The sequence below is a fragment of the Cryptomeria japonica genome, chromosome 4 (genome assembly GCF_030272615.1).
Source record: "Cryptomeria japonica chromosome 4, Sugi_1.0, whole genome shotgun sequence".
Classification (NCBI taxonomy): Eukaryota; Viridiplantae; Streptophyta; class Pinopsida; order Cupressales; family Cupressaceae; genus Cryptomeria; species Cryptomeria japonica.
Window position 1 is genome coordinate 665849282 of NC_081408.1, and position 13397 is coordinate 665862678.

The following is a 13397-nucleotide window of genomic DNA, read 5'->3' on the forward strand; positions in this document are numbered from 1 at the left end:
TTTAGATTATAATTACCTGATAGGTCTTCAGTTTCAGTGTTGACAACAAGTTCCTTTTTGGAGAAGCATTTTTGTTCTCAATAAGACTTATGGTTCAATAAAGGAAATCCATGCCAACCATTCACATCATCTATATTTTATACATGATACTGTACCACCAATTTTAAATTCCATGAATTTAATTTTGGAACAGACTCTGAATACTATCATTTATCCTTGGCATTCTTATTCCGGAGTCTTATGGATTCAATTTCCACAATTTGTCCATAGTATTTAAAGCTGTCATATTGCATTATATGGAAAATGCTTAAAACAGGGCTATGGTCTGGAACAAAAACACTTGATTTGATTCATTTTCAGTGGCATGCTTTTCTTGAATTTTATTTTAGGAAGTACATAATTTTGAGCTCTCAGTTTTCTGATTTTTATCTGATTTTAGGAGTTGTATTTTTAAGCTGGACTTTAATGGTTTTATCACCATCTTCTCTAACATCATTGATGATGCTTCGTCATCATTCTGAATTTAGTTCCTTGAGCATGATCTTCTTCACCCATAGCATTTAAGATGTTTCAATCATTGCAATTCAGTGTTGTAATTGGGCCTTGCATTGATTTGACCTCTCCTTGGGGTGTAATCTATCTTGTTTTATGCAATTGTACCTTTTTTCCTTTGAGATATGGTATTACTTCAACTTGGAACAATTGGCAGATGATTCTGCTATTGAGCATCTCTTGAAACAGCATAGCTGAAATTATACTCGAAGCAATTTCTTGAACACCTTACATTATACTTTTTTTTTCTTTTACAGCCTTTTTTGGGGTGTTCTTATATGGAAAAGAAAGGCGGAAGAAGCATTGATTAGCAGTGGCCTTCCATATAGTGTGAGTGCCAGCAAAAAGAAATTTAGCACAGCTCTTTTTTTCTGTATTTGAATAGCTTTTCATAGTTCAATTTCAGTATACTTTGTATTATAAAAATAAGGTAAATATTACCCCAAGCATTGGTCTTTAGTCTTGTGTCAATAAATCTAGTTCAATACTTAAGGCTTGAATTGAATATGGAGATCATGAAATTAAAAATGCTACAGAAATAATTCCTAGGACATTTCACAGGCTTTTTTTAATAAAGGAGCTGCAGGATTTATAAATAACACAAGTTACAAATTCAGTTTTGTTTATTGACGATTTTCAGATTGTTAGACCTGGTGGGATGGAACGACCAACTGACACTTATAAGGAGACCCATAATCTTGTTCTTGCTAGCAAAGACACATATTTTGGTGGTCAGGTGTCAAACTTGCAGGTGAGTTTATCGGAATTCAATAATTTTCAATATTTTTATCAATTCAAATCACAAAAGATTGGAGGATAGCAGATTGGCATGGGTTTGAGTACTTTTCTATAACTAGATAAATACTTATATTTCACAAACTTAAATTCGCTTCAATTATTTCATCTCAGTTCATCTACCACAAAATTATGATAGTGTTTAGCATGTTGGTATTTTGTTGTGATCCATTAGGAACACCATAAGTATATGTATCCATATCTATCTAAGTTGTACCTATCTATTTATCTATTCATATGCCCTAACGGAATGAAGTTGAGCAATCATGCAGCTTGTGAGCAAAATAATTACAACAGGATTGTGTGTATGAGAGCTGACTCCTCCAAAGTGGCATGCATAGGTTGTCGCTGGTATACATCCTTAATATCATTCTATAATGCATGCATTAGGCATATACTATTCCTTTAGTGGTGATCAAATCAATAACTAAAGACTTAAACACAAATTATTGACAAGATACTATTATTGTGCATCTAGGTGTATATTTCTCATGTGAGTTCTACATATTGTATGTATTTTGTATATATATGTTGACGTGTCTAAAGTCGTATCGCTACAAACTCCATCCGGTCAACGCAGAATAGAATGTACTCGCTGAGTATCCTATCTTCTCTTGAGATAAGGAAATCCCTAATGCTGTTTTTTGCGTTTGATCAAAGGGGATGACCTCAAGGTTTTGATTGTCAGGTCTTGACTGCGGGATTACTCAGTGGTTTGATGTGTTTTGCTGGAAACACAAGGGGACTTATGGTGAGATGGGCAATTGTTGGATGAGTTCCCTATAATTCTAACAGTCTCGCTATTGGTTGATTTCAGTTGGATCGATACTAATTCAGCTGGACTGTGGATTCTTCTTGGTAGAAAAAGGAAAAAGGGAGGGATAGGGAAAAGAGATACAGAAAATCTAACTAATTAACCAAGATAGCATATTCAGGAAAAATAGACAGACACCTCCAAATAACCAGATTAAACACTATCAGCTATTTAAGCACAACGTTTGTAAGAATCTAGTGTGATCTTCAAGGGAAAATAAGATTTTCATGCTATTAAACATAGATTCAGAATTTTATATTCATTCACTAATTGTTTAATAACCGAACTAAGCATATGAGAAGGTTCAGATTAACCATGCAAAAGGAATGACAATCAGTTAGTCCCTAATGGTATGAACAACGAGGATTCTATCAGATGTTTATCTAAAAAATGCTATAGAAAAAATGAAAGCTATAACAAAATAATTTAAATGATGAAGAAGGAGACCATGCACTCACAATGAAATAGAAACAACCTTAACTTTGCATTAAATCCTATGTAAATTTTGCCAGAGCCTCAACAACAATCCATGAACTTCTTACAAAATAAGGGAAAACCAGTCCCTTTAAATAGATTTCCAAAAATAGATGAATGGGCAAGATCTAAACTAAACAAGTGACCCAGATTCATCTTTACAAAAGGTACCCATATCCATAAATGGAAGGTAAATATCAGCAACCACCTAAAAAGGGAGCAATAACTACCTAAAAAAAGTAATTAAAATTATCCATAACAATTCAAAAAGTGCACATGCACAAAGTTTTAAAGTCTACAGTTGACTTGGTAGTCAAATATGGACTTTGGCCAAAAAGGTGCTTTTCAAATTTAAAAGAAAAATGCATTTTAAGAGAGCACTTTCTCTTTTCCAGTTGTAGATTCCTTGGTGATGAATTCGACCTCGTTGTGCAGGTACTCTCCCCAGATATCCTGATCGGCTGCACGCTCTACCCGAATGTAGTCCTGAAATCTTAGACATAACTTGAATAGTTCGGTCATCGGCGGCATAGGAGGATTAAACATTTTGTAATGAATACCTTGTAGGAGGCTATCCAAATTCTCCAGATCCTCTCTCCAGTATGACTTGTGATTTTCAAAACATGATATGTCTACTTGTAGCCCAACAACAAAATCTAGAGCCTCCACGGTGTAAGTGACCCTAGGATTAAGCTTGTCCTCCCACTGTGGTTGTACCTCACTATCCTCCATACTATTTTTCCAACCGGGAACCATGGATTTGAGGATCCTTTCACCAAGATCCTTCACATTTGATAAACTGTCATCGCACTTATCATGCATTTTATTGATATTATCCTTCATGTCGTCCTTCATGCTGAGGGTCCGATACCATTCTTTGAAGGTATTGACACTATAAGGATTTAGGATAGTATCAATAGCAGGGATTTGAGAGCAGGTCCAAAATAGAGCCCTAATGAGGGGCAATGCCTTGGCAATTGCCTCATGAGTGTTATAGCATTCCTTCTTTAGCTTACACATTTTGATAATAGTGGCTTCCCTATGGAGAGCCATTTCGCGCAGATCTTGGAAGATTTGCTCCCCTCTTTCTTTAATGCCTCGCATCCATTCCTTGATGACCTTGACAGTATCTCGTACTCCTTCAAACTTTGTGGTGGTCCTTTGCGCCAATGCTGTAGGGGGAATGTGGGATTCGGAAGCATTATGCAATGGTCTCAAGAGTTGATCAATGTACCCCTCGGCCTGCTCAGCACAAACTCGATACATGTCCTTTTCAACAGTTATCTCTTCGAGTTGTCTGAGCATGTTTTGCACTGAGTCTTTGAATTCCTCCCTTTCCTGCTCCTTGGTGGCTCGTCCGATGGGGATAGTTGTGATGCTATAATCAGCCATTGTAACTTGATCTACTGGCTTATCAACAGGCGGGGTGGCGATATGAAGGGTACGGTTCCTTTGCTCATCATGGGTTATCCGGGAATATGCCTTAGGCTTTTTCTTCCCCTTGGCCTTGGCTTGGTCTATGTGTGAGAAGATGTCTTCCAAGTCAATGGGTGGCTTGGTGGCTGCCTTGCGCTGAGCTCGAGCAACCAACCAATCTTGAGGTATGGTCTGGACTGATGCTATAGTTAAATTTGCACTCTGCTCTTTAATGTTTTCAGCCGGCTCATTGCATATTTGCAGCTGCTCTGTGACAGGAGGAGTGGAGGAAGTGTCAAGTCCTTTGCTCGCAGTTGAATTCTCTCCCACTTCACTGAACAATTGTTTGGTATCTTCATGTGATGGTTGTTCTTCGGTCTTTTCAGGCTCGCGGGTCTCATCTGTCCTATGCTCTCCTTCAACAGTGGAGTCATCCTTGGCAGTACTATGCAGCTGCAATTCATGGCGGCTCTGCTGGGTGGGTTCATGCATCTCCAGCCCTTGAATGGATGGAATCTCTCCTTCCTCCACTTGATTCTCAGGTTCGGCAGATTCAATGGCTCTTACCTCTATATTTAGCATGTCGGGTGTAGGAGGATCATCAGCTCCAAATGCGTCAATATCGCTCTGGGAAGGCAGAGCAGGTATATAATCTAGTTCAACTACATCATCAGATGAACTGGGGTCTTTTGATGATGAAGTGACCTCCGGTCTCCTAATAGGGATCTTCTCCCTTCTTGTTCTTTTAGATGTCCGAGTCCCTCTGCTGGCTTTGGCTTTCTTCCTTTTCTCGGGCTTTTCAGCCTCTTCCTTAGGTGCACTAGAGGTTCCCTCATCTTCAGAGGACTGAGAATCAAGGCTACCCATCATTTGGTAGGTGAATTGGACTCCCTCATGAATCAGTCGCTCAATTTGCTGGTGCAACCACTGGTCAGTGTATCTTCTTGGGGTTGCCATAACCGCCTCAAAATCAGTGATTGGATCTTGCGACCAATCGATGCCTAGCAAAAGATTTCTTACCGCCTCGAATTCCCGGACTTGTAGGCAATTTCCTGAATTTGTTAGTTGATCCGGGACCCGACGGTATTCATAGAGTCACATTTGTTGCACACTCAACCTTGAATATTCGCGCCTTCCGACTTCATAGTCATCAGAGCAGTTCTTCCAATAATCTTCAACTGACTCCTTTGCTCTGTATCGCCTGCCATAGGCTCTCTTTGCTAGATTGTCGTGATCAAAGCATTTCCTTGGGAAATGTTCCTGTAGGCCGTAAGAGGCTAGTTCTGCAAGGGATTCCTCGGCATGAGTTGGACTCTTCAGATGGACATCAAGGTTACCTATGATCATAGGGAAGGTGAATCTTGACTGCTTCTTGTCTTTGAGTAAACTGTTCACTCGATGTGACTGCCTTGCGACTTCCAGAAGAACTATTTTATCGGTCGGGTATCGCGGAAGTCGGAAAGGAGCACCCTCAAAGCCAGCTATTCAGATGTAGGAGAATCTTGGGAATTGGATGAACCAGGCGCCATACCTCTGTACCAGAATAGTAGCTTGCTCTGAGAGCCTTATGTGTAGTCCTCCTTGCATCAGCTTGACTAGGCGCATTGTGAAGGCGTCATTGACGCGCTCATACTGACCAACTGCATAGGCAGGGCTATTCTTTTCCCTTTGAGCTATGTCCTGATAGTGTAGCTGTGGATAACAGTCATATACCTTCACCTGATTGGGTCCATTCCCAATTTCACCTTTCATGATCAAACCTGGAAGTGGCTGGTTTCTGGCGAACATGTAGACCAAATAGGATGTCATGGTAAAATATTTTTTCGCCTCAAGTTCGATCAATTGGGTATGGATGTTGTCACTTATGATCTGGGCCCATTCGAACTTGGATTTCCCAGCGAAGACCTATTCTGTGAAGTAGAACATCCACTCTTCAAAGTAGTTGGATTGGAGGAGTCCCATAATCCTGCTGAGCAATGTGACCATGTCTCCATGCTCATTATGGAAGTCGCTTTTGGGGGTCTTTTTCCCAATCCTGATGCTTGGAGGTCTTCTCTGTTTGTACCACTCCTCATTTATGAGTGTTTTGCATTTGGTAGGGTTCATATCATACGCCACTTGCGCTTCATCTATAGTTGTTGCTATGGGGTTGTTCGGGAAGGGGATGTCAAAGGTGTTGCCAATGGCTTCACGAGCGAAGTCAGTGAGGACCATATTTTCAAGGAGTACCAATCTGGTGTTTGGTTGGTAATGTCGGGCAGCCTCTACTACCAGTTCATAGTTTTGCACTGACAGGGGAAATCTTGCTGCCTGAGCGATGCCACTTTCCATCATCTGCCTAGGTCTACCATAGGCATTAGGGGAGAAAACTCGGTCTCTGAAATCTTGAATATCAATGTGCCCTAGGTCAGTATCACCTACATTTTCCTACACACTTTGAACTTTTGATTCCCTCAATCCTCCTCCCTGATACTGATATTTCTTCTTTTCGACTCTGGGAGGGATATCTGACTTGGATGCTCGTGATGTTTCGGCTGCACTAGGCGTCTTTGATGATTCTACTGCCGATTTAGGCATTTATCTTGGCGAAATGAACGGTTTTCTCTGGATTTGAAAAATGCCTCTCTAATGCCCTACGTTTTGTAAACACAAACTCACAATTTGCAAATTTGGGAATGAGAGAGTTCTGCAATTTCAAACTTTAACGGTTAACTCCTTATTCCCAATTTTGCGCCTAAGTTTGGAGACAGAAATGCAGCAATTTAAAAACTTAGATTTGGCAATTTTTACCTTGGTGATTTGGCAATTTACTTCCTACGTGATTTTTTTCAACAAACTACTTGACCTCCTACACTTCCGCGATTTTACCTTGGGCGATTTTGGCTTGGGCGTGATTTAGGTTTAAAGCGATTTTGAAAAGGGGTTGTAATGTTAAGAAATCGCGATTTTTGAGTTTTGAAGGGCTTTCAGACTTCACGTTACAAGATTCATACGATTTTGGGCGAATTTCGGAGAATGGGGGAAGGGTTTGCGAATTTCAAACTCTGCAGTTCTTCCTCTCGCTGCGTCAAAGATGGGCATTTTAACCTCAAGATATCTAATACTTGCCAAAAAAATCGCGAATTACCTTGCATGGCGAATTTCGACCATTTGGAGAGTTTTGCAAGTTTGTAAGTTTACCAAAAATCACGGTTTGGGGAGTCCTTCCGGATTTTGGCGATTTGGGATGCTTTGCAAGCTTTAAAACCTTCAACTCTCTCTCACACTTACCCTCCAAATCGTGATTTTCGGGATTTTGGTGGCATTTGCAAGTCTTCACTTGTGGTATTTCCCTTAGATCGCGATTTTTCCCTATACTGCGAACTTCTTAAGAAAATCGGCACTTTGGGTCCTTATGTGACCTTCAGACGCTTTATCTTTTACTTGGGGAATTTTGCCAGTTTCTATCATTCCAAGCCTACCTCAGGCGATTTCCCAAGTTTAAACGAACTCTTGAAATTTTAAATGCCCAAAGGTTAAACTGATCTTATGGATTCACAGGCTTCCGCCCACGACATCATCATCTCATGGACTGATTACGGGCACACTCAAAAGGATGCGAGACACCCTGCGCAGGACACAACAGGGCGAAGGCGAAAAGACCAAAAAGAGGAAAGGGGAACCCTGTCGGCGACGGGGAGCGTGTGCAACGCACAACAATATATAGACACACAATATGAAAAACTCAGATGAGAAATATACACCTAGAAACACTGATAAATAGATAGATAGATAGAGGGGGGGTGGAAGGAAGGTGAGCAAACAAAATGGTCAAATGTCTATGGTAACAAGTTTTTCTAAAAGAGAGACAGGGAAACAGAGATTATATTCATGTCTATAGATGAGCAAAAATAGGTTAAGAGGAGTAAAGCTATAGCAATTAGCAATAGAAAGTTCTAGGAAGAAAGAATCCTTGAATCAAAATGCTAAAAGTATTTAAGACAAAATAAAGCATTGTGCCACTAACAAATAGCAATACAATTAGCAATTAAGGGCAAACAAGAGCACCCAAAGCATATGTTGGTGAAGACTAGAAGGAAATATTTTTGAATATTCCTGTTTGCATTTGAAATGGTGTTCTTAGAGCCATCATCATTTATTGTGAGAGATAATGCTTGTTGAGGGGTATCCAAGGTCAGGAGGCCATGTTGGGATAGCCAAGGAGGACTGTCATGTCCCCTTTCTAGAGTGGACATCAGAGACGGAGGAGTTGGCCTATCATTGGAGTCTCGTAGGCTAGCAGAGGTTGATTGGGACTCATTCAGTGCATATAGTGACTGGATTTTGGCTTTGTAGGTAGTTTGGAGCAGTTCCTAGATTTTAGGGGATATTCCTAAATTTTAGGAGGTCGTGACAGTTGCTAGTCGTGAGGTTATTCATGACTTTTCAGATGGTTTCAGTTTTAGGACGACAGGGTGTGTTCCCTAGTTTCTAGGAGCATCCCTAGATTTTAGGGAAGGGACTGCCAGTTGACCCATCTTGTCCCGTATCAGTCACAGACAGGTGACATGGTCAGTTGCATGATTATTTGGTTGATTTGGGCTTTCAGAAGCATAAAGGGAAATATTTTAATATTTCCTAAGTTAGTAATTAAATAAAATATAATAAGGCTATTTATATAGCCATTTCAGAGTAATAAGGAAATAATTGAATAATTTGGGCGTGTATGCCTATGTGTGATAGCTCATTGGAAAGGTCTCGAATTATTATAAACTATTTTCACTATCCGGAGGCTTTTTGGTGCTATGAGTTATGACATTTTAATAAAGTAGTGTTTTTCCTATAGTCTGGATGCCTTTAATTGGGAAAATGTTATTTTATTATATTTTGTTTGAAGTGCAAAGTGTAATTCCCTTTAGGGTTCGATTTGCACTTGGAAGGGGATATAAGGAGATGGAGACCTAATTTCTCATTATCTTTTGACATTTGAAACTTGTGAAACTTGAAATTGCTTTGGTGGAGCGATTTAGTGGCTTGGGACAAAACCCTCAAGTCTGGATTGTTGGAACGCAAACCTCAACAACGAATTGGTGATTGAAGTTGTTCTTTCTTGCACTCAGATTGATAGAGGAAGAGGTCGAACTTGTACTGGAATGCACATATTGGCAGTATTGAGGAGTTTCAGTAGGGGCGGCTACCTATTTCAGCTTGTGCGTTCTCTCTGGGCAGCTCATGTGAGGTTATTGGAGACGTTTTCCTCTTGCATTGGACGCCATTGTGTTCAGACTGGTATTGGAGGGTTTGAGGCAGAGTTTTCCTCAGGTTCTTGACTCACACCAAGCATTCTCCTATAGCTGGCGTTATTTCATTATTGTAAGACAACACTGAATCTTTGCATTAATTCCATTCTGAAATAAAAATCAGTTTGCTGGCTTATTCTGGGTATGTACTGTTTCAGATTACAGTATTGATTAATTTCTTGTTATGTATTTACCTTTCATAGTTGGAATCTGTTTGCTATCTTTTATGCAATTATTTATATTCCCAAAAATCCAAAAAAATTGAGAAAAGGCAGAAAAATCAGAAAAAAAATCAGATTTCTAGAAATTCCATTCAGAGCTTTAAACCATTGGTCAAAGATTCATTTGAAACAAAAACAGTATTGTCTTGGTATCCGGGATTGGGGATCTTTCAAGGACCAAAGAACTCCCTCTTGATGCTAGTAGAAAGAATCAAGTGGGTAGCCTATCAATAAAGATACCAATAGAAAGAAGAAGAAAATTGGTGTAATGTCCCGTACCAATTTTATTTCAACTTGCTAAGATTACAAGTTTTGGCTCACAGACATTCCATCAAACAATTAGGGAACGGCTGCAAGTATATTAATTCTACATGAATATAATCACAAACAGTTGTAGACCTTCAATAGTTTATGGACATCTTTGTCAGACAATTGTCATGCTACACACTTCATAGACAATCTATCAAAGAAATGGCAAACGCTCTACTTATTTGAATTCAGCTGATACATCCCAACAATATTAATATCAATAGCAATGTTCTGGTCTGAAACTTTATTGTGGAATTGTTACAAATGTAGAAAGTCTATACAACGGAGGCTTGCTGATTGAAACTGTTCAAACTGAAGTCCTTCACTATTGTAGAACCTAGTAAGTTAGCAGCTGGACTTCATTAACATCTCTCCATACATTTGTTGATGTCTTATATACTGCTGCAGCACTACAAACAACTGGTATGATCAAATAAGAGATGATTATACTGAGAATAACCTTCTGTAGCTTTCATAACATAAATTGTGTAAAATTTATGATTAGCAGAGGGTTGTAAAATGCCTAGAATTGGTATTTTGTTTATTTAGAACCTTGTTATGCTGTTATGGACCTCCCTGCTTATATGACCTGAAATCTGGCAGTTAGTCACCAGTCCTGTTGTGTATTCATCCAAATACTCAATTCACAGCTTTATCTACCTTTCACTATCACTTATCCCATCTACTAACTTGACCACGACTTTGCTAAAGCTATTAACCCAGCAATGAAGTTCGAGTTGCTTCCCAAACTCACACAATGCTTCCCTAAAAGGAACTACTTCCTCTTTACTTCTCATGCTCCCTCCTATCTTCCTCTAAACATGCCACAACTCATGTTTCTAGCACTACCTTGCGTGGCGGCCAGCTTTCCTTGTATAGTCTGCTAATGTATATTGATTTCTAACTAGAAATTGGGCAGCCAACATCACATGCCTGTATTTGCAATCCACTTGGTACAGCTAGGGTTTTGGCTGTCCTAAACTTGGATGCCTAGGGTTTTGTAACCCAAAAGTGTTGTGGCCAGGCCAGGGTTTGTAAAACCCTAAGATAGAGGGTCCTTGTCCTTTGGTGTCAAAAAAAATCTCTCAAAAAAAATCTCTAAAGTCCCCTATATCCAATATGCCCCACATAGATTATTTTTTGTAAACAAATCTTCTTGGTGTAATTTGTAATAAGCCCCCTTAATTTTTTTTTGATTTTTCAATAAGAATTAAAGAGCAAACACAATAACCCGTTAAGGTTAGAGAAATAATCTATAGCAACTGAAGGGAACCCTTCCACTTTTTGTTTACCGAGAGCCCAATCTAGGAGGGTGAGAGCATACGGTGTTCTGGGGATCGTTAGCACCATAAACTGAATTGGAATGACAATGCACGGGCGGCAAGCCAGACCCTTCTTCTTATTCAGCAGGATATAAATTAAACTACTTGGAGGTGAACTAGCCAAGGAAACAAGGAATTTCAACACAATCACTCTACAGCCTATGCAGCGGGAGGACTTATACATATCTACCGCATATTTCAGTGGGAGGACAAAAATGAAGATTACTATCAACTCCACTGCTTATTCAGCGGGAGGACATTATTACAAACAAAGATAGGTGACATGGCCAGCCTCTTCCACTTATGCAGTGGGCAAGCAACACTCCATAAATGGTTAGCAGTACTACTACTTAACCTTACAATATAGAAATAGAGAGATAGAATAGAGAAGTAATGCTGTCCAATGCTGATAAATATCTCCAAACAATTACTAACTCCCAAAAGATCCTTCAACATGTAATTATGAAATTCTAGGATCAATAACACGCAGACCAACAACTTCAAGAAACTATGAAATGCTCATATCTCTCTCCAAACTCACCCAAATCACCCCAAATCACACCCAAATCAACTAATCTGCTCACACTTCGAAATGCACACCCAAAAGCCAACTTCTGGAAATCTGTAATTTATGACAGCAAGCTGGAAATGCACAACCAGCAACACCAAGACACACTAAATGCATAAAAATCACTCATCACTCACACAAAACATCCCCAAAAAACTCCCAAACCGCTAATATATCATAAGTGACCAAATACAAATAGAAAAATGACCTCTATATATCCCAACCACCACAACTTGCTTCCAAATGCCCACACAAAGAATGGCGCCTAGGTTGGGAAGTTCAATTTGCATAATAAAATTGAAAACTCAAAGTTTAGAGCTGAAAACTTAAAAATGTCATCGCCTAGGACATAGAAAACCAAAGAGCCAATGCCCAGAAGCAACGAGAGATCACACGGAGACTTATGAACGAAAGTATGCTTCAGCCATGTCGTCCCCAACAGCTTGGAAACACACCAAAACTCGAACTACAGAAAAACCAGCAATCCCACACTTCAACAAACTCACTAATATCACTCAAAGATCATGGAAAATAGCTAGGTACTATCTTGCAAGTACGAAACTGCACTTAGCTAGGAAGGCTCATTTCGAAGCTCAGATTTCAATCGCCAAACCGGCAGCATAATGGTGTAATTTCTTCAAGGTCTCCAAATGAGAGGCCAAGCACCTGTATTTAAAGATTTTTCCCTCTGAAATTCAATTGTGATTGCTCCCAAATTCGCCCACATCTCATTGCATTTCATTTATCACATGGCATCCAAATTACATTTCATTTCATTACCAAAGTGGGCGACCAAGTTGTATTTAATCAATAATTAGACAATTTCGAACTTGCCTAAGTCCTCAAACAATAACATAAGGCATTCTTCAAATTTCAACGTGTAACTTAGGAAATAATAACAGTAATATCAGATATAATTATATCTTTTCCTAAGTCACCTAATATAACATTAACCGAAGGGAGTTTCGATTTACCCTTCTTCTTAACCTTTAACCAGCTGGTTGCAATTCAATTCAAGCACCATTCCCTTTTATCCAAAAAATAATTCTAGCTAGACATCACAAATACATTTACAAATTGTTCCCTTTCGGGAAGCCTAAGAACTTGAGACACAATTTCAAAATTAATTCTGACAAGCACTAAACCATTAAAAGTTCAAATTTCATGAGATTCTAGGTGGCAGTGATTAGCACAAGAATCAACTAACTCAGGGCAACGGATGACATGCAGGACACTGCCAACTTCGAGGAGACCACTTTTAGCGACTTTCTTAGCTAGAGAGGAGGCAGACTCTTCCCTCATTCTTCTTAAAATGCCATGTAGACTCACATCACCTAGTTTTGTGTCCGCTACACCTCCTAAACCATTCTCAATGTTGGGGGGCATGAAAGAAACAAGGGTTTGGAGTTGGTGATATAAAAAACAATTAATAAAAAGTTTTGTGACACCAGTGGGCAGGGAGTGACCATATACTAGAGTCTCACTAAGTAGACTCGTGAGGGGATTCTCAATTTATCATAGTGGTCAGGCTCTTGAAAAATTCTTCAACTTTAAATTCAAGAAAAGAGAACAAGAAAGGAATTTTTCCGACCTAAGTTTGTAATCTCCTCCCGCCACGAAAACTTGAAGTCTCTTTCTGCTAGCTCT

General features: G+C 39.4%; 1 protein-coding gene across 3 annotated transcripts in view; it reads left to right on the top strand.

Annotated features, from left to right (window-relative positions):
* LOC131061778 (protein TIC 62, chloroplastic) overlaps positions 1 to 13397 on the top strand; it is a 154087-nt gene that overhangs the window by 80418 nt on the left and 60272 nt on the right. For all 3 annotated transcript variants that reach the window (XM_059220035.1, XM_059220034.1, XM_057995601.2), the window contains 2 exons: positions 810 to 882; positions 1193 to 1303. In XM_059220035.1, the coding sequence (XP_059076018.1) occupies positions 810 to 882; positions 1193 to 1303 (184 nt within the window). The remainder of the gene's footprint in view (positions 1 to 809; positions 883 to 1192; positions 1304 to 13397) is intronic.